Source organism: Chroicocephalus ridibundus, chromosome 5 (genome assembly GCF_963924245.1).
Source record: "Chroicocephalus ridibundus chromosome 5, bChrRid1.1, whole genome shotgun sequence".
NCBI classification, from domain to species: domain Eukaryota; kingdom Metazoa; phylum Chordata; class Aves; order Charadriiformes; family Laridae; genus Chroicocephalus; species Chroicocephalus ridibundus.
The window spans coordinates 20,413,364-20,440,754 of record NC_086288.1 but is presented as its reverse complement, the minus strand read 5'-3'; the positions used below and the strand labels follow the sequence as shown (position 1 = coordinate 20,440,754).

General features: G+C 39.7%; 1 protein-coding gene across 7 annotated transcripts in view; it reads left to right on the top strand.

Annotated features, from left to right (window-relative positions):
• The window catches only part of ARHGAP24 (Rho GTPase activating protein 24), a 229,403-nt gene extending 202,254 nt beyond the window's left edge, over positions 1-27,149 (top strand). For 4 of the 7 annotated variants that reach the window (XM_063335820.1, XM_063335823.1, XM_063335822.1 and 1 more), the window contains 6 exons: positions 1,296-1,503; positions 12,802-12,934; positions 15,236-15,309; positions 16,116-16,237; positions 19,680-20,748; positions 22,259-27,148. In XM_063335820.1, coding sequence (XP_063191890.1) covers positions 1,296-1,503; positions 12,802-12,934; positions 15,236-15,309; positions 16,116-16,237; positions 19,680-20,748; positions 22,259-22,502 — 1,850 coding nt within the window. In that variant the 3' untranslated portion in view covers positions 22,503-27,148. Of the gene's footprint in view, positions 1-1,295; positions 1,504-12,801; positions 12,935-15,235; positions 15,310-16,115; positions 16,238-19,679; positions 20,749-22,258 lie in introns of all 7 variants that reach the window. The other 3 variants (XM_063335819.1, XM_063335818.1, XM_063335821.1) reach the window with 2 other exon arrangements.
• The last annotated feature ends 242 nt before the right edge of the window (positions 27,150-27,391 follow it).

Sequence of the window (27,391 nt, the reverse complement as noted above, 5' to 3'; positions counted from 1 at the left end):
TAAGGTGTGCGTTATCTTTCTTTTGTTGGAGGAAAAATGTTCACATTGAAGGTTACCCTGAAGGATACTTCAATCTGAAGTCTACCTTAGCTTGTTGTTGGTTGTTCATGTAATTGTAATTTATGGGCGAATGAAGTTTTTGGGCCAAAAGCAAAAGCTCACTAGCTCAACCTTGGTCTTTCTTTAGAGAAAGCAAACCAAAACAACTCTGGTGTCCTTGCTGAATATTTTTAAACCAGTAGGAACTGTGCTCAGTGAAGGACACAATTTGACTTCTTTTTTTTTTTTCCACTTTATAGCGTACGTAACTGGAAAAGGAGCCTTCCAAGCATAGGCAGTTACTTGGTCTTTAGTTCCTGATCATGACTGCCTCAGAACTATTCATTGTCTTGCTATATATAGAAACTGAATTGCCTCAGTTCAGCCCCAAATACCATTTAACAAATGGTGGTCTCAAGAGAGAGCTTCCATCACAGATGACATGCCTGGACATTATTGTGAGGCTGTCTATGATGGCTGGCTCTGCAGTTTGAAAGGGAAAGACAAAATAAGCTATGAACAGTAGCTGTCTTTCCAGTGGTAGCAATGATATCCTCAGATCCGGGTTGAAGTTAATTCTGTCAAAAAAACCCTCCATGTTCTTCTGAGGTTAAGTATAAATGCAGGTTTCCTGCAGTTTGTCTGACATATTTCACCATTCACGTCAGGATATACTTCATATACAAAACTAATTGTTGCTAAAGCAGACAGGGATAATGCAATTTGTAATACATTATAGGGACAGTCTTTGTTTATGTGGGAAAACATAATTAATAATTTGGTTTAGTAGGAATGAAATCCTGAGTTTTATTTATAAATCTTTTGCTTTCCATGTATAAAGGTAATGTTTATATGCCATTGAAACTGATACAGGAACTACTTTTTTTTAAATAGGTAATTAAGCATGAACCAAAGAAGATGCTTTGGTTCATCTTCTTTGATGATCTCTTTTGAATCCGAAGTTTTGTGACAGAAAATCCTATTCGTATTATTTCTGTTTTCTGTGCTTATGGTCTGAAAAATCATTTACAGTATTTTATTTTAAATAAATTTTGAGCATTGTTGTAAAATATGTCAGCATTGTATTTCCACGAGAGTATCAAAGTGAAATAGAGCATTTTATTCTTAAGAAAGGAGTAGATTAATTGTGTATGCATTTAAATGACCTGTAAATTGTGTGGGTTGTAATAGAAGACAGGAGGTCCTCAAATGTGTTTATGAATCTCAACCAAGTCACATTTCTCTTTTTCATTCAGGTATTTTTGGCCAGAAACTGGAAGATACTGTCCGATATGAAAAGCGATATGGGAACCGCCTGGCCCCCATGCTGGTGGAACAGTGCGTGGATTTTATCCGACAGCGAGGGCTAAAGGAAGAAGGCCTTTTTCGACTCCCTGGGCAGGCGAATCTTGTCAAGGAGTTACAGGATGCATTTGACTGTGGAGAGAAGCCTTCTTTTGACAGGTAAAGTCCTCCAGCCGTCCCCTACTCTCTGAAGCCTAGACAAGACACAATCTGCTGTACTGGCTGACCCACGGTGCTGTAAAACAAGTGTCAGCAACAGACACAGAATCACAGAATCACACAGAATTTCAGAGTTGGAAGGGACCTCTAGAGATCATCTAGTCCAACTCCCCTGCTAAAGCAGGATTGCCTAGAGCACATCCCTCAGGACTGCATCCAGACAGGTCTTGAAAGTCTCCAGAGAAGGGGACCCCACAGCCTCCCTGGGCAGCCTGTTCCAGTGCTCTGTCACCCTCACTGTAAAGAAGTTTTTCCGTGTATTTGAACGGAACTTCCTATGTTCCAACTTGTGCCTGTTGCCCCTCGTCCTGTCACTGGGAACCATTGAAAAGAGTCTGTCACCATCCTCCTTCAACCCACCCTTTAGATACTTTAGACAGAATGACATGTTCTTGTGGGTTTTTCTGTGTTTCCTATTATCACTCTAAAATGTCGTCCTTTTTTTTTTTTCTGACTTTGGTGTCTGAAAAACTGTTTAGGAAAAGTATTGCTAATGGTTTGGCTTAATCAGAAATATCTAGGTTGCCTTGATCTTAGTATCATTTGAAATACAGTAGTGATGCTGGCACTTAGTCAGTTCCACAAAGGAAGAATTTCTGTTATCGCCAATTTCAATATGTTCTGTTACCTATAAAACTGACTGGAAGGGAAGTCTACTTTTATGTATGTCTTTAAAATTTTGGGCCTTTGGTCTTAAAATAAAAGTCGTTGTGACCATAATAACAAACCTATGTGGCTTTAAGGGTCTGGGTCCAATTTGTATTCCAATATTTATACATTTTTTCAGAGCTAATGAGAATTTTCTGGGCCAAGAAAGAACCCAGACCTCTTCACGCAGTTGTGTATGACTTCAGTCTTTTCTAAGATTAATTTTTTGTGCTGAACTTGCTCTCCTCCTATAAGTATTGACAACAGTACTCCACATATTCAGAGTGTGCAATCAGAGAAACAGAACCAGTGGATTATGAATGCCACATAGCCTTTTTAACTCTGATCAAAATTAATACGATGGTAATGAAATTCCAATTCAAGAGACTGTTAAATAGTATTTGTCCTCAGTGTGTGCCCTAAGTGACATCTGTAACACACCTCCAAAATGGAATTGGGATACTTCACTCCAATTGATGGTCTAATGTGAATTAGGAGGAAGAGGCAAGTTACATTTATTTTGTGAGACCTTTGACTGATAGCAATGCAAGTAACAGGAAGGAAAGCATAACTTGATCTTTTAGTGCAAGAACATGCCATGATATAAATCTAATTGCTGGAAATTATTTACCTCTTACCCTTCCCTATTCGTATGAAGTGACCAAATTTGTTATGCATGAAGTATCACAGATGTGTATCACAGATGCACAGAAGGCAGATATATGCTGTTTTATCTCCAATAGTTTCCCGAGTCCTTTAAAAAGGACTTTAAAAAGTGTCAAGAATTTATAATGCTCTGGAAAAGTGAACTGTCTTCCTATGAGGTTTATTAGTTTCTTATTGGAAGTTGAGAGTTAGGATGATTGACCAGAAAATAGCTTTAAGGAGCCAGATGACTGTGGGAAGTGACAGTGTTAGCTGATAAATGTCTGTAGCATACTCACCGTCTATTCAAGTACTGTGTAACTTACTTAAAAATGGTAAAGCATCAATTGGGTACGTTTACCTTACTTGGACATTAAGACAAATATTATTGGTCATGTATCTGGCACAGATGGCACAGATGTCTGGATCGGTACATCTCTCTACCAGAGATACAAGTAGGTGAATGGCAGAAACAAAAGGTTATTTTTCCAAGCCTGTAAACAGAATAATTGTAGAAGAAATGCTTAATTGTGGAGGAAATGCTTCAGAAAAAAGCCCCCCCTAAACTCCAGGAAGATGATGTACTGAACACCCCACTGAGAGGTGCAGCTTGAAAGAGGTGCACAAGTTCTGTCTATTCAAAACAAATGAAACCAGGACTCAGATGCATAATTTTTGCAAGGTTATCTAGCAATATCTGTAGCACACACTAATGAGCCCCAGGAACAGGCATGCTAGCTGACCTTTAGCAGATGAAACGGAGAAGGGATTTTACATGCTACTGCTGTGAAGAAGGCACATAATCTCTACTACAGCAATTAGAAACATCAGAAGGAGTTGCCTATAAATCACCGGTCCTGCCAGATCCACTGTGTTTAATCTGTAATTATATGTCATTATAAGTCAAAAGTCCAATAGTGCAAAATCTATCTAGGTTCTGTTTATTAATTTACATTTTGCCCATTCTCATACATCAATAATAACAGATTTTTGCAGTTAGAGCTGAGTTGATGGTTTTGTTGATGGGGCACAAAGCATAATGGAATCCAGGTCATGCTTCCGTAGCAGCACTGGGTCGCTGGCTCTGACTGGGAGAAAGACTAGCTGCTGTCATCAGTGTTGGAACTACTACAAAGAGCTGATGTTTGAGGAGTTTGCCATTTTTCATGCTGATACTTTTTCTGTGTATAAGTGCGCACAAGTCAAGCAAAGACTTTAGAACAAGTGAAGATGCTTTGAAACATGCGTGTAAGCTTGTGCATATGTTTGTGTGAGAATTAGGATTAAGTAATCCTTCTTCTCTTTATGCTTTCGGTAAAATACGTAATTTGTAGAATTAAAAGAAAAAAAAAAGGTAAGAATGTACAGGCATGATAAGTCCTCGTTTGAAATGTCACCTCTGTTTTGAAATGGTTGCACCACAGTGAAACACCTTACAGCCATTGGGAGATGGAGCTCAAGTGCACAGGCACCGATTGGCTCTTTTGCCCAGAGTTCATCTGCTGTCCACAGTTCTGTGAAGACCCTGCTATTCTCCCCTCTTGCATTCCTATCCGCACCCCTTTGGCAAAGAAGACCACAGAATGAATGCAAGCAGAACACGTGGCACATTTGAAAGAAGTAGAATAGCTTTGCTCAAAAGAAAATGCAGCCATGTTTTGAAACATAAAACATGTTTGATAAATGGTATCTCTCACAGGAGTTAGCAGCTGGATGTTCCGATAATGAAGTCAGTTATAAAAACGCAGAGTGAATCCAGAACAAGTCAGAGAGTGGCAAAAATCTTCATGTATTAATTTGATCTTGATCTTATAGTTGGATAAGGTGTTGCTGAAGAACCATGAGCTATACGTATGAAAATGGAACCAGTACTTGAAATTTCTCAAACTCACAGAATGATAAAACCCAGTATCTCATCTGAAACATGAAGCACCCCAGCCCCCCTAGTATGAAAACTGGAACATCAGCATTTCTCACAGCCTTTGAAAGGGGAGGTACAACTGCTACAAATGAAAACTGCTGAGGCCTTTTGTGTGAAGAGAAAAAAAAAAACAACCGAAAATTGTATGTCAGTTGAAAAACAAAAATCAATAAATACCTCGCTCCCTCTGTATGCATCTGCACATATTGTGAAATCTGCTTTAAGGAACTAACAGTGCAATTAGGCAATCATTCATGCTTGCTAGTATTTGAAATATACTTGGTATTTACAGTAGAGCTCCACCTCTGTGTAAAATTGTCCTCTCCGGGGAATCCATTTTGCTTGCCCTTTTGGGGTGTTTGCTTCTCTTGGCTGGTGTGGCATATATTTAAATTCAAAGTCCCTCAGCTCCTTTACAAATCATATGTTTGTAATGATACAAAGTAGATTATGACTATTTGTTCCATGAAATTAGCATAGCGAATATAGCACTGCATAAGAAAAATAAAATAAGGGTTTGTTCTACAATTTTTATCTAGAATGGGTACAAAATTGTATTTATCTTTTTATACTGCCTTTTTTCATCAACTGTTCGTCACAATTACTACCAGATGACATGAGAGTTAAGATTGCTCAGGGAGAAAAAAATATTTGAAATGTCACTGAAACAAATATTAATACTTATGTGATTGATTGATGTGTGTGGCTTGGATTTTCATAACTGCTATCACAAGAGTTTAAAGTTACATAGCTCACCTGCCTGTGTTTGTGTGCATGCACACAAGGAAAGCACGTAAATGCATATTTAGTAAAACAAAATCCCTATTATATTTTCTCGTTGGCATTATTTCCTCTAAAGAAGAATGCAGTACATTATATGAGAAAATGCTACTTACTGCTCTAGTCACCATTGCGATCAGCTGAGAAAAGGGTATGTCAGTGGCAGTATATGATAGCTGGCAAATGCTGTTACCTACTGGAGCCAAATAATCCCGAATGTAGAACTGGTATGTTCCTATGCATTTAATCACTGGGATTGTTGAAGCAAAATAAGACAATGATGAGGATGGTACTAATGTAATATCCTCAAGGTGAGAAAGACCACATGCACAATTCTTATTCTCCTCCAGAGGCAAAGAATGTTTTAAAATTTTGGTCAATGCAAAAAATTGAGTTGTCTCAGTGGGGCTGTAGTCTGCGCTGGCACTGTACAGACTGCAACGAGACGTTGGCTTGGATATCACTGGTTATTAAACTGTTCTTTTATTGTCTAAATACAAGCCTGTACATAAGAATATCTTTCTTTAGAAGCAGATAGTTCCCCACAAGGTAGGGGCTTTATTTCCTTCCTAGTGGGAAAGTGCAGTAATCCCTAAACAAAACATTTTTATGTGAAATGAAGTCTTTACTAGAAAGCTGGTTCCTGCCAAACACAAATGGCCTTAGGCCTGTGAAAATTCCTGTTCGTTTCTACCTGTTCCAGGCTTCCTTCCCTGATCCTCACAATCTGCTCATCAGTTATGCCTCTGTAGCCACTTCCACGTTGTTTCTGATTCTAGCCCTCTTTCTAACCAGCTAGAAGAAATAACCTCTGCATATGGCACAACTTAAAGACCTAGACATTTCTAGCATGATGCAAGGGTCATTAAATCAGTTTAACTGGTGTCCTGCTGTACGAGAGTGTGTTTTTAGTTACTGGCAGTGAATAAACATTTGTAGTTGCTGTGTGTGAATGTCAGTTTCAAAAATTGAGCTGGTGTGTCATCTGTGATTTAAAAAAAAAAAAAAAGAAAAAAAAAGAAGGCGGCAGCCATGTATTTCACTTGTCGATGACAAATGACTTCTTAGATGGCCATGGTCACCTTTAAGAAAGGACGACATTTTGTTACTATATGGAAGGTCTGAGAGTGTGTTTTTTAAAGCATCCTTACTTAGGGTTCCAAGATTTGTGACTTTCTCTTCCAGCGAACAAGAACAGGTTGTTTATTTGTGGTGTTTTTCCATGTTTTATATATACTTAAAATAGCTGCAAAATCTTGCAGAAACTTAACAGCCTTCTGAACAACCTATCAAATGATAAAATAATTTAGCAGCATGTTCACTGGAGCTGGTTTTTCCTGATGGGAAACCATCTGCTTCTTAGGCCTCTGCCCAGCTTACTTGAAAGCACTTGTGTCTCTCTTTAAGGATCTATATTTTTCTAAGTAAGTTTTAATGTCCTTCCATAGAGTTTGTCTTTTCATTTGTCAGTCCTAAATTGCTGTCTTCATCGCTGCTTTTAAAGCGTCACTCTCTAACCTAAGTGAATTGGCTGCTGTTACAATTACTGAAGTGGATGTCTAGCTTGGAAATGGAGTCTGTCAATCTTCAGTATTCCTTGTGGTGCTTACTGCCCTGAATGGGTCCCTGGAAGGTAGCATGTATTGTAAAGTGATGAGCACAAAGACAAAGGAGCAGAATACGTGTTTGTTTTTTCCTCTGTTTAAACAGAAGAATAAGAATTGAGATCAATATTAACTTAAAGTAGAGCCAGGCTCTTGTGGCAGAAGGAGAGGAGAACAGACAACTCAGGACTTAAAATGCTTTCATATATATTTCACAAGTTGTAGGCAAAATTTCAGCGGGTCCTTAGATTAGGCACAGTACTGCTTGCACTAGATATGCATTATATAGGAAAATCATGTAGAGAGTAATGCTTTGGAGATACTTACGCAAGGGAACAGAAATCACATAGGACATTCAACCAGTTATGCTATGCATTTGACTTGACCTTTGAATTTCTGGACCAAAGCCTGACTCCCCAAATCAGTCGAACCACTCCACAATTCACCTGAACACAGGCCTTGCTCCCTTAGCCTCTGGGTCCTGGCTTCTCAGCAGTAACAGTGCTCTGATTCTTTCTATACGTAGTTATGCACATTTGTAATACTCCCTTCACGTTGCTTACTCAGTGTTTCATCACGGGTTTATCATGGGCTCTAGCATCTCACTCAAGCTGTCTGCAGACTGGCAGCAAAGGTACGCAGCCTAGACAGCCAGTTAGGAACTCATCCTCCCGTGTCAGGAAAACATCCATACTGATCTGAGAGCTGCTCTACAGACCTGAATGCAGCTAAGCAGGGACACAGTCAGTAAATGTGGTGGTGGGTACAGGATATGTTGGTGAGGTAGACTCTCTGTTTCCAGGATTGTGATCTGTAACACATCTGAAATGATGGAACTGTAATTCTAGTAATTCCAGGAGGTACTGATACACAAACTTCTTGAACTGTACTGTTCTTCATTTCATTACCAAAACTTCTCAATTGAATTATATACTCACAGCTTGTTGCTCCCTACTGCTTGTTCTTTATGCAAACTGTTTATGTGTCATCATGATCTAGAACTATTTTTAGCACAGCATTAATCTTTTTGTAATGTGACCTTGCCCTGTTAATATTTCCTCTCCGAGAGTTTATGAGGAGCTTGTTGGTTTTGTGTTCTAAAGTGCTGACTCCAGCTCTCTGAAGATGCTGTCTGCTTGTCCGAGTGTGAGGGTTATGCATGGATTTCTGGTGACCTGCTGGGCTTCAGTAATTTTTGTTTATGGTAGAGAGGGTGAAAAACTCCAGGCAGTGTAATCAATCTGACAGTGCCTGTGGTATTACAAAGGAAAGTGCTGTCAAAACAGCAATGCCGTGAGGGATATTAATGACAAAGCTTAGATTAATGGGGCTTTGAATCTGTGTAGTCTGATGAGTAAGGAGAGGCTGTGGTGTATTTGTATTTGTAATGCGTTTGCATGGACAGTGGTGGAGTGGGGGATCAACAGTAAAGCAGTATTAAGATTTTAGTGAGGGAAGTAAACTTTCTCAGACTTTCCAGCACGACACACTGAAATAGACTGTTTCTCAGCTTGCTGATGCTTTCTGTGTTGCATTAAATTTTCTGCTTTGTGCTTTGTCATTCCCATTTCAAACTTGTAATTATTCATTGCATACTTGGAAAAAGTCCACCTCAATTAATGAGGCTTGTTCCAATTTAGGTAACAGAGGATTTTCTTCTGGAATTGACATACTCTATTTTAATACTTGTTAAGGAATACTTTTAATCATATTAATTACGAAAGTGTAATCATGGAACACTTTGATATTACACTGTCAGATAGCAAAAGAAATACCAAGATAGGTATAATCATTACGTTTCTGTAGCTGTAATGGTCCTAGAATAATAGCAAGGCCAGGTTTGAAGGGAGAAATACTGCCTTGTCTTAAACTGATCAGTTGTAGCTGGAAAAAGTCCAGGAACAAAAGGTCCACTACAGGCTCTGGAAAGATCCACATCTTACAAACAACACAAATGCCTTTAAGGCAGATATATAAATGCTGCTGGTTGACTTAGACTGTGGATAGAACACTGTAGACCAGCAAGGGAAATGAATGCTCCTGATCCTCAAGAGAGCTTGCAGTTCATCACTCCTTTGACACTCACAGCTGTCTTCCGTGGCTGAAAGGTGCTTCATGGTATTTGTGGATTGAAACACCTAAAATACAGAGGGATTAAAACTGAAGTCTTCCATGTTTAAATTTTCCTCTGTATTTTAAAAGAAAAAGTGAAAAAAATATACTAGACTGCAAGGTCTAAACAGGTCTCAGATTATATGAAACACTCTTTTACTTACATTATTATAAAAATATTGACAAATTTTTATACCAATATGTACATTGAAAATTACATTTACATTATATTTCTAGCTTTTGTGTAACTGTTGCTAAGTAGAATTTAAAAATCCAGTTCTTAAAGGGCTTTTCAGGCAGTGTATGTATGTGTGTGTATGCTTGTTTATGCTGCCAAAATCTGAATGGTAATTTCTGTATAGATAGATTAAGTCCTAAGCAGTGTTCCAGTACAGTTTAGGGGGAAAAGGTAACAAACAAATTTTCCAAAATCTTATTTTGCAGTCCCACCATCTTGTGGCAGTCTGCGGTATTGCCTTAGCGTTCAGTCAGCAGAAGCAAATTAAAAAAAAATACTACTTTTAACAATTGCTAATGTGTCCCCATCTACTAATTGGGACCTGGGTTTCTAACTCTAGCTCAGAAAGCATCTTTCTGCAGACTCGTATACAGCATGTATTTCTGGAGGTTAGTCTGGGAACTCAAGACTTCATATTGTTTCCTTGCTCCTCAGCATCCTACCTTCTCATTTCTCTCTCAGTTCTTCCTTGGTAGAGCCACAGATTTTAGCACTCAGTTAACCCTTTGCAGTGATAATCTATCAGTACTTCACATTGAAAGGTGAAAACCTATAAATTCCATCAGTTTTCAGGGCTTTTGTCCCCTTCTTCAGCCTTTTTATCTTCTGTTTGCTGTGCCCTCAAGGAGCGAGTATTCCACTCCACACCAAGGGACTGGTGTTAAATTATTCTTATGTACTACATGAAGCATGATCCTGGCAGTACAAAGAAAGTAAGACAACATTGCTTAATCCCCTCACTGGGAGACCTGTGTGCTTTTAATTGTTCTTCAGTAATTTCTCTCACTCAACCTGTTTGAATATTGTATTTTGGAAAAGCCTCTAGTTTTATGGAGATAGTCTCTGGAAAGATGTGGTTCAGGTCTTCAGCAAGGCCTGGGGAGCTTCCTTTTTTAAATAATACAAATGGTAATAATAAAATCTTCAGAAAGACCATCAGTGCTGAGCAATCAGAGTTAAATTCTCTGCAGATTGATAGCCTGTGCTCCCTTTCATGCGGCAATGTAGGGCACTGTCCTAAGGCTGACAGTTCACATCTGCTCTCTGTGGCTGCTGCTCTCCTTCAGAGTCTATCCAAAGTCTTTCCCTTTGTACTTGCTTTCCTGGTGCACCAACAGCTTAGGGAACTGAAGATCTCTCTGTAAAATTTGTTTCTTGGATAAGGCTGAATAGTGGCAAGTGCCTGGGCATGCATGCCATGGTTGTGCTCTAAAAACTAGCTCCAATGGCAGCAAGACACGCAAGCAATTACCTGAGAAATTACTGGGGTCTGGGTTTTAAGCCCTCAGGTTGTGCAGTCTGTAATTACAGAGTTTTGTTAGCCAGGATGTCAAGAAGACCTTCAGCGGACTTAGTTTGCATCTGGATTGGGGATAGGTAGAAGGCAAAGGTTGGAGGCCAAATCTCTGCTAGCATTTGAAATCTCATAAAATAGTACTGTATCTAGTGTCATATATAGTACTGTTCCTTACATATGTTATACATGCACCCAAGGAATGGGGCAGGGTAAACACAGGATTCCCGTTTTGGATCCAAGCCAGTAGAGGGTTGCAATCAAGGTAATAGAATTTGAACCTTCCTTGAAAATGCGGATTTGTGTTAGTACTTTGTTTCTAGAGTTTCTCTAGAAAATGCTTTCTGGAATTTTGGCTGGAGATTATTAATGATTGAAATAGAAATGTTTTCTGGGAATTAGTGTCAAGGAGGGTGGTGCTGGTTAACATTTAAACATATAGAGTGCTTTATCATTTCTTTTCTTCTGTTTTGACTTAGATTGATCCTACCTTACTGCATTAATCTAAGGTTGTTCCCATCATTCTTGCTAAGATTTAACTTAGTAAAAGCCATTATTGTTTTAACAGATCATTCCAAAATAATGATTAACGGACCTCTAGCAAAGCTTAAATGCGTCAAATACCAGTAGTTCCCTTTGAGAGACTATGAGTTTAAAAAAATGTTCCAAGTGTGACATCTTCAAAGAAAAAGAAAAGGCACAGTAATGCACATTGTAGAAATATCTGTGCATTTTCTGTTTCTTATTAGCATAATTTAGTATCTGTTTTTTTTTGAATTTTCAGAAGTCAGAGGGAAACATATCAGCTTGCAGTACAACTCTCTATCTGAACCAGGGGAAGCATGCAGAACATTCCAGTAGGGACTCGAATAAATGCCTGAGTAGCTAAACCCAGATATGGAGTCAGAAGTAACAGAAGAGAGATTTCTTCATGTTAACTTGTACCTTTTATCTATTTCTATTTATTTCTTTTCAGAGAAGTACTCCTAAATTACCACAATCTAACTTTACACACGACAAAAACGTTTAAGGAAGTTTTATTGCATACTCTGAACTTGTGATTTTGATCTTTCTCCCCATCCTCTTACTTTTAGTATGCCTGATAAACAGCCTAGGCTCCTACTAGCTGTATCCAGAAAAGGCTTCAGTTTCTGCAAATGTAATTATGAGGAGGCATATGTCGTACCAGATCTTTGACTGTCAGCCCTTTAATGTTACCTGTTGTGCACTCAGACATTTTCTAAATTTGGTGACTTGCAATGCCTTAGCTTACTCAGTACAGGACAGAGCTAGAACTCATTTCCCATGGATTTACGGTTCTGTGTGTAAACTATACCCAGGTTTTTGGTGTAACAGTACAACTAAAAAGCACAGTAGTAATTTTTTGGGAGCCCATAGGAAAAAGATGCATACCAGGAAAAGAACTGTAATTCAGGTGGGGAAGTTTCAACTAGACACCTGTGGTATGTATGGTCTCCTTTAAAACTTGCTTACTTAATACTGATACCAGAGGAGATGGTGATACAGTGGAATTCAGATATGCCAGGCATGTCTTGGGAGCTGGGGCATCTCTGGTAGGAGAATAATCCCCACTGTGTAAATATAATGACTGGTTTCTGGCTCAGGTGAAAATGAAAAGCATCAATAAAGATGCATTTGCATGCCCGATGTGAGATGCCTGTCAATGAGAGCCAGGATCTTCTCAGTACCTGCACCTGCAAATAGGGCTTTATGTGTAATTATCTATAGTAATAAATCAGTAGAGTTGACAGACTCTTGCTTGCAGGTATCCTAAGTTCTTTATAGGACCAAAAAAAAACCCACAAAAAAGAAACCAAATCCAGATTACAGATGTGATCTATAAATGTATATAATGCTGATGAGTAAAATCTGAGTTGACAATGGAAAAGTTAAGTGGCAGTTTTTATCCTGTCAGTCTCACAATATTATCCTGATCTGATTCACAGTAACAACTTTTTGTATTCCAACCCAACAGCAATACAGATGTGCATACAGTGGCATCACTGCTTAAGCTGTACCTAAGGGAACTTCCAGAACCAGTCATACCATACACAAAATACGAAGATTTCCTTTCCTGTGCCAAAATGCTCAGCAAGGAGGAAGAAATGGTGAGTTGGCAATTTGAGTGAGATGAAATAAAAGGCTGGGATGTTATAAACTGTTCCGATTTTGAGGAGGAGAGAAGCTGGTGATTACCTACCCTGATTTAAGATATGCATCTATTAATTGAGGCTGGTTTTATATGAAAATTGTTGCCACCTAGGTCATTTGGAAGTCTAAATAAAAGCGCAAAGCATAACCTTAGCTGTATTTATTGCATGTCACTGAATCTAGTTCAAGTAAACATCATCATGGTCAATAGCTTACATTTTGCATGGAAGAGACTTATATTTTCATGTATTATCATTCTGAACTGTAAAAGGAAGGTTCTAAAAGTTGTTGCTGTCCAACTCTTGCCATTAAATCAGGGGTCATTTTCTTCTAAGTATCAGGATGCCAGCTTCTACTGACTTGTGATTGAAGGCCAACAGACTCTATTCATTGCCTATCATTGAATCAGAAGGCCTCAAAAAGATGGAAGTGGGCCCCTGGAAGCAGGCCACCTTCCAGACTCTTCTAAAACAGCATAACACAGATGAGCAAAATAAGAGTTCTGACTGATAATATGTGCCCTGCAGGGGCACGGGTCTACTATATATTAGTCTGAAGACCTAAGAAACTAAGTGTTTGTTTTTACATTGTTCTGTGTGCTTATGGATAATGAGGTCAACCCTAGTATCTTCTTTGCAAAGTAAATACAAATAGGCTCATTCTGTTGATTTCAGTCTACTCCCCTAACTTCCTAAGGTTGTTATTTCTGTTTAGTTCCTTTTTGACATTTCACATCCTGTTAGAACTGGAATCCCTCCTACCTAACCTTCTAATTAATTAAGATGAGGAGCCCTTCTTTTCTGAGAGACCATCTCCTTTCTGAGCCTTCAGTTGATGACTACCAACAGCACAGATGGTAGTTGTTCCCCATCCAATGGGGGGGAAGGGGAGAGAAAGATGTGTGGCAAACTGTCTTCTATAGTCATCTCTTACACTGAAATCAGGCTGGTTTCTTCGCTGTCCTTTACAGCTTGCTACAAAGTGCAATTTTTTGTCAGCTGCTTGCAAAAGGTGGGATTGGTCCGTTCACCTGATTTGAGCTACTCTTTGCACAAGATAAGGCAGGGGATCCTCAGAGATAAAGTTGCAGCTGTTTGCTTGTGCGTGTTGCCTATGTCTCTAACCATTGGTAGCTCCAGCGTAAAGCCACCTGACAGCTCTGCAGTTAGTTATTATGCAGTTTATGCTTACAGTGATATTCATTTTCAGATTAAATTTTTAGTCATTTTATATTGGCTTAGTGTATTTATTTAGTTTCTCTGCAGCTGTGCCAGAGAACACTCTTAAATTCATTTGGCAAGATTCAAGCAAGATTCAAATTACAATGGCCTTCTGGTGCTGGAGTTGGTGTTGGCAGTTTGAAAAATCAGAACTATAGGTGATGAGCCAGTTCAGTCCTTTTTAGAGTGACTTAGCAGTCCAACTATAAGGCTGTCTGACTAATTTTCAGTTCTTCTTTCTCTGTGCAGAAGTTAAAGGTGCAGTCACTTTTAAGGGAGGCAGCTGTGCATCTTGTTTCTTAGCACACAACCAGCGAACTTGTGCGCTATCACAACCCACCCATCTTGATTTGCATTTGTTTTCATAACATACTGTAATCAGAACTCCACCGATGCTAGCAAAGTACCAAAACCCCATGCTGAAAAACACTAAAGACAGTGTTGATAAGGAGTGTAATCAGCGTCTGTTTCCACGGGGCACAGAAATTAGTGTGTGATATTCTGCTTGTCCCATTCCCAGGGTGGGCACAAACTGAAATAACTGTTTATTGGTCTAAATCTAGTATGGACCAGAACTGGCTAAAATACCCAAATAGTTTTGCATATGAAAATGTCAACTAAATCATAGAATACCAGGCTGTAAGGGACCTCAAGGATCATCTGGTCCAACCTTTAACTAGTTCAAACCAGAACTGTTCCTGGAAGCCTCAGCCTTGTTATCAGCAGGAGGGGGAACAGAGCTGCTGGTCAAAAAAAGAAAGAGTACACAAGAAGGGAAAAACAGAATGAAACCAAGTTATTTATTTACGTGTTTATTTTTATCCACAGCTAATCCTTGTTAGCCAAATATAGCTTTCCCCATCCAAAATGGGTTCTACAAGCTGTTCCTAATGGTAGTCTGTATATGGCATTTAACACTGCAGTTTCAGTGATGTATTTCTTGTCTTGTAATTGGAATTGCTGACATTTTTTTAAATCTTTGGTAAAATACTAAGAAGCTGTGCCTCTCTGCTCTTTTTTTTATTAAACCGCTTAAAGGGCCTGAGAGAACTGGTGAAGCAAGTGAAGAGCCTGCCAGCTGTCAATTATAATCTGCTGAAATATATCTGTAGGTAAGTACTCTTGCAAGAATATCACAATGGTATTTATAACTGTGAGCTGACAGACAAACCAGTCTGTGTATTTGCCCTGAAGGAAAAGCATTACTCACAGTCAGAGGACTGGTGAACTTAAGTGAATGCACTAAAGATATAGGTTTACTGCTTGACTAATTACTCATTTGCTTTATGAAGATGCACAGTTATGACTTTACTTTCATAAGCAGGCTGCACTCAGCAAGAAACACAAGAAGGTAGAGATTAATGTATTCTTGTCCTCTTTATAGGACCCTGGTTTTCCCATTCCTAACTGCAGTTATTGGCCTTGGCTGTGCACTCCTGAAGCATGGTATCCTTGAAAACTCTGTATGCCTTGTAGTATATTGAATAGTTTTGTGGATACCTCCGAGAGCTTAAAAAACATGTCTTACACAGTTGCAATTTGTGAACTTATAGAAAGTTCCCAGCATTAAAAAAAAATAAATTTAAAAGAGTATAAACTTTTTCTTTTAATTGACAGTTTGCATTTTTAGAATATCGTATGAGCCAAGTAGTTGATTAATTATGCTGGAGAAAGTTACCATCTTCAACAGAGTTCTCTTGTAGTCAGTCCAGATTGAGGTTTAAGTTTTATTATCAATGTATCATTTTGAAGAAAATCTGAAGTTGAGGAGAATAGCCTTGAGCTTTCAAGATGTTCCACAAGGATTTGGAATGGAGTACTTGAACTATGTTAAGAAACCATCACATGCTTTGACTATTTTTTTTAAATTTATTTCCTTTTCACATGTTCCATAAAGGCCTCTTTTTTCCCCCCACAGATTCCTTGATGAAGTCCAGTCTTACTCAGGTGTAAACAAAATGAGTGTGCAAAATCTGGCTACTGTTTTTGGCCCCAACATCCTTCGTCCCAAAGTGGAAGATCCTCTGACTATCATGGAGGGTGAGGTTACTGTACATAACTTGTAATAGAAAGAAGGAATGTCTTTAGGTTTATTAACAGTACATCCCAGTTCATGTAGTATGTGCAGTAAGATCCACATACCCGTTTCACAGACACAGAATTCTTCAACCTGAATGAACTTCACGGTTAAATCTTGCAGGTTATTGTAAAAGTGACTGAAATGTGCAGCATTGCAAACATACTTTGCGTGAAATTGTGCTGCCCTGGCAACTTCACTAAAAATGTACTTTTTCTCTCAAAACTTGCTATGGCATGTTCTTATTCAGCACGTGTGGTTGGAATGCAGTTAATATTTTACCTGCAGTTATTAAAGATGCAAAAAAGTTAGTACAGGTTCATACCTTGTGTTCCCACAAGGCAGTGGTATATTACATGCTTTCTTGCACAACAGTGATCAAATTGTCAGCTGCATTCTGTTATTTACAGCAATGTCCAGCTGTAGCATTTCAGTGTGATAAAGACAAAAATATGGCCATGACAATCTCCTCCCATAATTTCCTCCTAGGCTTAATCTTTGTGACTTTAGTTCTCCATAAAGTACATGATGCCTTTTCTCCCTCCAAACACTTTTTTCTTAATATATAGGATTTACTTAAATTTCTCAGAAATTAGGGCTGTACATAGATCCTGCACTGAAAATTTTACCAAAACTCAAAAATGCAGTGTTCATAGTTTATTTGAGAGCGTGTGGATTTATTTTTTTTTGTGTTTGATGCATTTTCTGTTCCCCAGATACTGTTTCCCATATACTTTGTTCATTTACTTTTTTTTTTGAAGTCTTATGTTTCCTCCTTCTTCCTTTTAATTCTTAACACAATGATTATGTTGTGAACAGAAGGATGGTGTTTTCAAATCATGTATGAAAGCAGTAAAGACCCAGGGTTAGCCGTCTCAACAGTAGCTCAGACAAGCCAGAAAACCTTCTAATGTGGAAAGGGTTTTTAATCATCATCTTCATTTAACATCTGGGTTCTCATTGTCACAGAGTATAGTTTGATCATGCATTTGACTCAAAAGGGTTTGCAAGAGCAGGTGTCCAATTTATGTGCATGTTTATTATGCATCAAACCTGTGCAGCTTCAGATACTCTTAAATCTGCATTTGTGGCTTCCCCTTAGTTTCTGTACATACTTGTCTCAAATGCACTGTGACTATCTGATCTGGAGGTGCAGGGATAAGCTTCACTGTGTCATTGAAATTCTAGTTTACACATCTCACAGCTGTCTCCCCGTGGTATTTTGAGAGAGAAATGGAAGAGTCTTTCCTGCTTTGTTTCCTTCCTCTTTAACTATCTTGTCATGTCTCTCGCAGGAGTTCCATTTTGTGTGTGCGTGTGTGCACGTGCTGCGTATCACTTCACTTTCAGCCTGGCTCTTTGTACCTACAGAACTGCCAGACTGACTGGAGTAGTAGCTTCTCTTACCCTGACACTTCTGTAGAGCTTAGCAGCCTGGTAGATAGCCGACTGCTGTGAATGTTTCTCTTGGTTAGGCAGCAAACTGTCCCTTTTTTACCCACGCTTCTGCATTAAATAATAGTACAAAACGTACTTCAAATTGTTCAGTAAATTGGAATTGGAGAGACATATCACAGAGCTGATTTATACCACTGAAGTCAATGAGAACGGTATCTCACAGGATAACATCTTCTGGGTTTATAAAAGTGGCTCCTGCCTAAAGTTTGTGAGTTGCTTTTTTTTGAAAGTTTGAGCAAGAAAGTTTGTGTTGTTTTTTTGTTGATTTTTTTTTAAACCAGATGGAAAGGGAAAATAATATGTTTTTCCAGTTCTTGAAAGCAGCTCTCCAACCTGCTTATCAACAGCCCTAGCACTGAAATGATGGTGGCTGCTGTAGGAAATAGCATGGATACTACATTCATTGAAGGGAAATACATATATTTTTTAACTAATGAGAAACAGGTTTCATGAAACAGATTTATGACTTCTCTTTAATGATAACTTTAAGACTTGACATCAGACAATGCTGATTTGCAGTTGAGCATAGCTGAATGTATAGGAACTTTTAACAAAGATGTACATCGATTGGTGCTCATGGTCACCCTTCTTCATTGCTCTTTGCTTTTTGGAAGATAGAGAGTGCTTTTCTTGCACAATCATTTGAAGTCAAACATGCAGCTATGAGTAACCGTACCTGTATAATGAGGATGAGAATTTGGTTTTGTTTGGTTCGAGAGAGGTTTTCCAGAATTCCAATCATGGGCTGATTTTTCCTGTAAAATGCATTGGTAAAAGTTGCCTGAGTACCGTGCAATGTTTGTAGTAAAATTCTGAACATAACAGCTAATGTTCTTGGAAGGAATACAGCTAAATATACCACGGGAGTAACTAAGTGAATTTTCCTGGTGCATAGTTCTAATGCATGATTTTACCTTATCAAACAAACAAACAAGAACATTAAAAAAAGATGTTGTCGAGTACCCACATTGAATTGGCTCTTAGTAGTTGTATTTTAAAAGGGTGGGGTATAAAGATGCAGAATATTACAAAGGAGTTGATGTGAAATAACATTGCACAGTGGGAAATTATTGATTAAAATAGCACAGCGTGCCTCTGAAAGCTCTCTAGGAGCTTAAAAATGGGGTGGTTATTGTAACTACCTTGACCTTGTTCCTGAAATATTCTTAATAATCCTTAATGAGAGTCTGCTTAATGAAACGAATTGCACATCGTTATTATCCCAAGTCCAGTTATAAAGGCTAGTGTGTAAATTACAGTGCAGTCAAGTGGTATGCACACCAAGGGGTCGTTCTTTAAGAGGAAAGGTAGCCATTTATTACAGCAAGTAGCAAGCTGTGGTCCTCCATTAGTTCTGTACTGTGCTATAGTGTGGCATAGTTCCCTGGTTGCATATAATCTCACCACGGAGTACATAAAGACATTCACATTAAATTAATTCTGTCATACTACTGCCCTGTTTTGCTCCAAAGGACTAAAACATCTGTGTTCCAGCAATGCAAATCCCTTGCCTGCCCGTTTTCTGTTAAACTACTAATACAAGTGCTGTGCCAGAATACGACTTTGCTTTTAAAAATGGTCACTACACTGAGTTGAAACACATCACTTAAAATGATGTTATCCTTTGCTACTCTCCTTCTGTGGTCTTCTTGCAATGCAATTACTGTAATAGTAATACCTTCTTCGCAAAAGTTCCTGTTCTTAGAGGGTCTGTGAGGCCTGCTGGCTTGGTTTGATGGAAGGAAGAGGTGGTGCTGATCTGGCCTGGTAGCCAGAGGCATCTCAGGTGTGTTAAACATTCAGGGTGTTACACAGATGGATGCAATGCGTAAATGTTTGTGTAAGCTGAATATTTAGTAAGTATTTGTGGAATCTGATGGATAAAGTATATTTATGCCCTAAACAAAACAGGCCATTAATGACCATGTGCTTGGTGTCTCCTTTCAGGTACAGTAGTAGTCCAGCAGCTAATGTCAGTCATGATTAGCAAACATGAAGAGTTGTTTCCCAAGGATGCAGACCCTCAAATGGGACCTGAGGTATGCAACAACAACAATGAAATGCCAAAGAAAGCGATTGTGGGGCAGCTACAGAACAAAGAGAACAACAACACCAAGGAGACAGCAGTGAGGCGCTGCTCTTGGGACAAACCTGAGTCTCCCCAAAGGGGAAGCATGGACAACGAGTCTCCAACTGCTCTGCCAAGCAGCAAGACAAGTAGCCCCAGAAACAGCATGCAGAAACTGGATGTCACCAGAAGCCCGCCACTCATGGTGAAAAAAAATCCTGCTTTTAATAAAGGCAGTGGCATAGTCACCAATGGGTCCTTCAGCAGTTCCGTGGAGGGCCCTGAGAAGAGCCAGACCTTACCAAACTGTACCCTGCAAACCAGGAGAACATCGTCGCTGAAAGGACCGGTGACTAAGATGGGCACACACAGTGTGCAGAACGGAGGTGTGCGGATGGGTGTTTCTAGCACAGATGGGCACACCAACACCATCAACAGCCGGACACCAGGCTGGGTGCCCAATGGCTATGTCACACTGAGGGACAACAAGCAGAAGGAATCGGTGAGTGAGTCAGGCCAGCACAACAGGCTTTCCACCTACGACAATGTCCACCAGCAGTTCTCTATGGTGAACTCTGATGACAAACAAAGTGTGGACAGTGCCACCTGGTCAACATCCTCTTATGAAATATCCCTCCCCGAGCACTCCAACTCCTGTCGTTCATCCACCACCACCTGCCCTGAGCAGGACTTTTATGTGGGTAACTTTGAAGACTCTGTGCTGGATGGACCACCACATGAAGACCTCTCTAACCCAGGTGACTATGAGAACAAAAGTGACAGAAGGAGTGTGGGGGGCCACAGCAGCCGAGCCACCAGCAGCAGTGATAACAGTGAAACGTTTGTGGCCAACAGTACTAACAATCACAGTGCTTTGCACAGCCTGGTGTCCAGCTTGAAGCAAGAGATGGCCAAGCAAAAACTAGAGTATGAGACAAGGATAAAAAGGTAAGACGGTTTGGTTCTACCATCAGACTGCCTTTTGCAGAGGAAATCCAGGAAGTTTTCCCTCTCATGACTTGCTAGAAGTCTGCGCTTGCTGCAGTCAGTGGGTGCTTGCCACTGAGTCTCCCATCTTCCTGAGTTGACATACTCTGACATTGCTTTTGTGACACCATGATCCAAAGGGGTTTGTTTCAGAGCAGTTGCTTGCAGTAGTTGTGACATGCTATCCTATTGGCATTAAAAATAAAGCCAGAACCTTGTGTGTTTCTGTAGAATCTAATTTAAAAAATCAGTAGGCTCTCACAATGTTTTCATTAGTTGACGCCTGTTCTCCAGAGACTGAGAAGGGCAACTGAACATCACCTTTCAGTGAAAGCAGTGCTATGGCTTATTCCACCTGTAGTTTTGGGGACTGTGAGACTGCTGGAACTCCTTTCCAGAGTTCTCATTACTCTTGAGACAGTCCTGCATCTCGAAGTTACTTCTGTTCACAGTCCTGTTTCTGCACTGCTGCTTTGCCTGAGCCTTTCCTTCACAGCTCGGACCTGTTAAAGAAGGCAAGGGAGAGCCATGTCTTTGTCTACCAATAGTGCAGACTCTTCTCGTGCACAATGAGATTGCTAGGGTGGGCGGCCATAATTATCAGTGAATGACCTCAAAGTCTGGGCTTAGCATTAACTAGTGCACACAGAGCTGAATGTGCTATCTTTGTAATAAAGGTTCTTCAGTAAAGCTGTTCAGGACTTGTATTCTGTTCTCATCTCTGTTGCGCAGAAGCCCTTTGGATTGGTAACTCTGGCACTGCAAGTCATAGCTGGATCACAACATGTGAGAGCTACTGGCAACAGCAGCTGTGAGCGAAAGTGCAGCATATGGAATATTGCAGTCTTTCACCCACATCACTATTTTCAGTGTAGTATGCACTGTAGTAGAGCACTTCTTATAATGTTTAATATCCATGATGACTGTGTATTTAGTACCAGTAGGATTTCTAATGCTTTCCATTGGAAAGATCTGAAATGCAGTCAGGTTTTTAGACAAAAACCATGTTCGTGGCAGTTTTTTTTTTAAATTGTCGATCCATATTTGCGAAGGTACAGCAGATAAATCAGCTGAAGAAAGGAGATTAACAGTGAAACAAAGGTATTCAGGGCAGTATTCTGACCTTGTAAGTGACACTAGTGCAACTACAGCAGGAGATGGGTGTCAACACTTCCAGAAGTAAAAGGAATACTTGGCCTGTTCCCTGGACAATTAGATGGAGCTGTTTGCTACTGTGCACCTTGCCCATGGCTGCTATTAGGCACTTTCTAAATGAGCTACCAAAGAGATTGCCCTAGGAGAATGGTAAGTCATTGATGAAGTCATGGTTTGTAGATACACCTCTCAAAAATTCAGTCTAAGCTCTGTAAATGAAAAGACACGTGTATGAATTTGTTGGTGACATGCATTTCTGCTCAAGTGAGTGAGGAGTGCTGCTCAGGAGCTGTCTGCTTTAATTTTGTTTTTGCAGCCTGGAGCAGAGAAATCTCACCCTGGAGACGGAAATGATGGCCCTGCATGAAGAGCTGGATCAAGAGCGGAAGAAGTTCACAATGGTAGAAATCAAAATGCGTAACGCTGAACGGGCCAAGGAAGATGCAGAGAAAAGGAATGATATGTTGCAGAAGGAAATGGAGCAGTTTTTCTCCACTTTTGGAGAACTGACAGTGGAGTCTCGCAGACCAGAGAGAGGCAACACCATCTGGATCCAGTGAGCATTGGAAGCATAGACTGTGGGTCTTTGGGGAAGGGTTTGTGGGTATTATACTGTATCAGGTGGCTGGTCACCTATCTGAGGCTAGTACTCAACATAATGTTATAATCCCTTGAAGGAAGAAATCGTACAGACATCAACCACTCATATCTACAGTGTGTACTTAGCAAGTTATAGTCTTTGAATGCTTCATGAGACTACTGTCAAGTGTTACAACTGGATATGTGTATATAAATTTTAAAGAAATCACCAAGAGATGTATCTCAAGAAATATTTTAATGCAAGTCTTGTATTTAAACTGGTAAATTGAAATGTTGTTGCAATCAAGCTTTATATCAAGCTTTTTCCCTTGCACTTCACATAATAAGCTATTTTTGGCATTGTGTTACCATCAGCTTATTTTGTATATCAAATGTTTTTTGTTTGCTTGGTTTTGTTTTTTTTTTGTCTCCCCTCTTGCTGGGGAGTGAAGATAAACAGATATGTTAAGGTATGTGTGCCGATGCTTAGCCCTGATTTGCGCCGCTTCTAAAAAGATAGCAGGACAAGAAACAGCAGCACGCTATGGGCAAAATAAAGAGGTACTAATTTAACAGAATTGGCGGCCAAGGTAGAAAGTACTAGGGCACCTGTATTGTAAAAACCAAATGAGGATATCAAGTCAGCAAAACTGGGGACAATGACAAAAGGGTAAACAGCTGCTTGTTTGGGAGCAAATATGTGTGGCAGAGTAAGAAGTTGGGAGAGGGGAAAGGGGAACTTAAGGGGCAGTCAGTCACTTGACCAGAGCTTTCTGGGGTAACCTAAAGAAGCCCTGTGCCTGATCACTACAGCTCAGAGCAGGAATATAAACCAGTTGTTCTGACCATATTCGCATCTGACTTACTTCTGTACTCTGGGTGATAGTGAGTCCTTCTTGTAATGCCGGTGAAGGGACACACAGAGGGAATGAACTGGACATCCTGATAGTCTTGTCAGTGTGATGGTTGCTGAAAAAAATAACAAAAATAATTATGTCCAGAGTAGAAATCATTGGAACAACTGTGTAACAAACAGCAAATAAGGAAGAAAACACCAACATGTTCACCACCCGTATTTACAGTGTGTATTAGCAAGTTATCACACAGTCTGAATGCTTCATGAGATTACTGTCAAGTGTTACAACAGTGAAAGTTCCCAGGCTCTCAGCATCACCAAGGGAACACCTAGAGGGAACAGCCTGGATGACTGTTAACATGCAGAGTTAACATAACAGCATGCAGAGTGCCAATGAAAGAGAAACAGCAAAGCTATGCTGTAAATTAATAATTTTTTGTCATCTTTACATATAGTAAGTATAACCGGTATTTCCTACACCACGTTACGGATTTTTTGGGTTTGTGTTTAGCATTGGAAGCTGTATTATTAGAGAGGGTTGTTGGGATGTCTTGGCTTCCCTCTAGTGTCTCTTAAATATATTGCAATTATTTTTTAATTCCAATTGAGAAAGGACAATGAAGGTAGCCTCAAAGAACATTCTTGGTTATAGCATGTATATTAGACAATTTTTAATTGGATGTGGGAATTATATTGGGAGCAAACATGAGGTTTACATTTCAGAGAAATATTACCTTACAATGGAGCATTACGCATGGTGTTTGTGGATGCATTATTTGTGTCTGGTGAGGTTCAGAGTCCCCAATCAGAATGCCTCTTGTACTAATTACTGTGGACATGTCCAGTGCACATCCAGTCTGTGTGTAAATCAGTAAAAGTCACACAAGGAGATCAAGGTAATAGGTGGAGAAAGTCCTGCTTTCTCACTCAGAGTAAGCTAATTTTCTCATTTTGATTTCCTCTAGCAGTCCCTATGTTGTTCAAGCTCTGTTCCTCTCTTAAAATTTAAAGGAATATACACAATTCCTAAGACTAGTTCAAGGACCTGTATAAAGGAGGACCTAAAGTTTAGTCACACAAGCATGGCAGAAAGTGGCCAGTGCGGAAGTGGGGAAAGGTGCTGCTCCAAGATTATCAGCTGATACGATGGCAAAAAGGAAAGCTACTTGATAAAATCTTATTTCTGATACTTATTCAAAATGGAAGAATAGGAATTTCATTTCACGTCCACATCTGCCTCCAATGCCCTAGGCTATACAATATGCATGGAAGAAGGGAAGGTATTTATAGTCCATGTACTTAGGATTCTGTGTTCAATTTCGATTATCCTTGGTCTTCACAGGAACTGACTGGAGGCTTCCAGTGATTTCTATGTGCTGCATGTTTTCCTTATTTGTTTGAACAGGCTTCTTTGTCCGCATCTGTTTCTGAACTCACATTATTTGTTCAGTGATTGCTTTCTAAGGGTTAGTTCTTGGTTTACCCACAAGTCTACCCACAAACTACAAGAATGCAGTTCAGGGTTGTTTTTTGCTTGTCTTCAGGTCTTTGCATTCACCATGCCCGAGACAGTTTATAAGACAAACTATTTCAGTGAAAAATCTTCATTTTTGGTGTATATAGATCCTCCTCATTTTTATATTGTTCTTTTTGAGGATTTACATTAAATGCTCTTGACTGAGACTGAATGATGCTACTGCAGTGATTTCTTTAGGGCATGATCCTTGAAAAAAAAAAAGTCAAGTCTCTTATTTTTGCAGGGACTCTGGGAAGGTGTCTCTCCATGTGAATTTTATGTAGGGCTTTGGCTGGAGTAAACCTGGCTCCTTGTGACTGATACCAGGCTAAGAAACTAGAATTTCTGTTTTGTTTATGTATCAGAGGGATCTTGACCTGCTTTGAAATTAAGACTTAGTCTTGGAAGAAAATATAAACCGTCTACATAATTACAGTTGTTAACACTAGCTAGCATTTTTTAGTCTCCTGGACACAGAAGCAAAATTCCTCAGTCAGAGTATCTTCTAGGAAAGTCTTTGTTACTCTGGGAGCAGAGCAGCAGCTCAGGTTTTTGCCCGTTTGGCCCAGGTCATTTTGGCTCTGATTTGTTGGTGGGTTTAAAACCACTCTTGGTACTGCTCTGACCTTCCAGCCATCTATTCCTGTACCCTACTTCTTAATGCTCTTGTTTTTGTCCCAAAACTCGTGGGATCATTTACCTGTTGTGCATGCCAATAACACAGAGTGGAGGCATTAGCTATTTATTAGCAGTTCTGCGCAGAAATGGGTGCTAGGGAGCATTTCCGCAAAGCTAGCACACACAGCATTGAATCAGTCCTTCATTTATACATTGTAATTTAGCATAATTAACATATTCATCACTTATCGACCTTTTAATGGCGCTCGTAATTCCTTATCTTGAAGCTGATTGGTGTACAATGTCTTCATCTTCAATTAAAGGTACGGTGTCTCTTAAATTTACTGCCCAGGCTCGGTGGGTGAGGGTCTTAGATCACAGGTGGGTACCCTAACTTCTAAAGGAGTGCTTTTCATATTATAATTAGTCAAGTTTACCTACAGGGCACATTTTGTGAGGTATAGCCAAGTTTCTTGGGCAATCAGCCCACTAAAGGTTCTGGTACCTGATTTTAGGTCCGTTTGTTCCTTCTATACCATTGTCGGGATTCCCAAGAATCATTTACCCAAATGATTTACAGAGTTACAATCATAGAGGTTTCAACATCATTGTCACGCAGCTCATTCCACGGTGGTCTGTCTCCTGGAGCTGAACCTCCACAAAGCAAGGTTAGCTTTATGGTGGCTGAGGTCTCAGTGCTGGCTCAATAAAATATCGGACAAATTCACTGTAGCTATGCCATGTGGAGTAAGCTTAAACAGATGGTTTTATCACCAGTTTGTGTTACGGAACAAATCATGTTCTAAGGCCAAGCTGACAGTATTACCCTACTATAAGAGGACACTAAGAGAGATTCAAGTATGAATTTAAAAAGGTGTAATAATAAATCTGCCTTCACCTCTTTTTCACAGGTGTTTCTGTGAACTCCCAAAATTAATATTCTGTTGTGGGAGTTTACCAGCCAGCCAGCTCCAAGCTGAGAATGGCAGTTAACAGCTCAGCCTTTCCAGCATATTGTCACTCTGCCTCGTGCGTAGCACACAAGAGACATTGCTTTTACAATTAATTAATACACATGGTGGAAAAGATCCTCTCAGAGCTAATAACATTCTGATCCAATCACAGGGTATGGTTACATTACGTTACATTCAGAAGCGTAAACTCGGGACACCACGGACACTTAATTCAGGCTCTCAGAATGCTACAGTCAAGGAACAGAGAGCAGGAGAGGAAGTCATGCTTACGGCTGTTAATCCCATCTCTGGCCACATCATCAGAGGACTGTGGTGGGTGATGGTGGCCTATGTGCCTTTGCACAAGTAGACTGGAATAGTGACAGACACTCACTGTGTCTTTTGAGCGTTAGATTCTGATGTTTTGCTCAGAAGAGCCTTTGTCTTCCTGCTACACATTTGGAGTGTGCTCTGGTGCAGCAGAATAATTACACTTACTACACTCGTTTGCTACATGTTTTTCTTTCAGCATCTCATAGAACAAGTTCCCCAAATATAAAAATTAATAAATAAAATGTTATCATAAATGATATGCAAAACTGGTATGTTAGGTTCTCATAACAATGAGGAGGAAAGGAGCTTGCTAAGATTACTACTCTAAGATCTATAAGCAGTACTTGATCCAGTAATTAAAGTGATGTTCTAAAAATTTTTGAGAAAGATCCAATTTGCTAAAAGGAATAAATATTTAACAAATACTTATTGTATAGCATCCCTGGAGGGATGGAACGGAGGTGGAGTAACAAGACACTGAATAAACAGGTACACTGATTTGCATGTTTTCCCAACTCAGTCAAAACAGCGAGTTGCCTCTGGCTAGTGTACACTTGAACCCTTCCTGGCTGAGTGAAACTCCTAATTAATTTC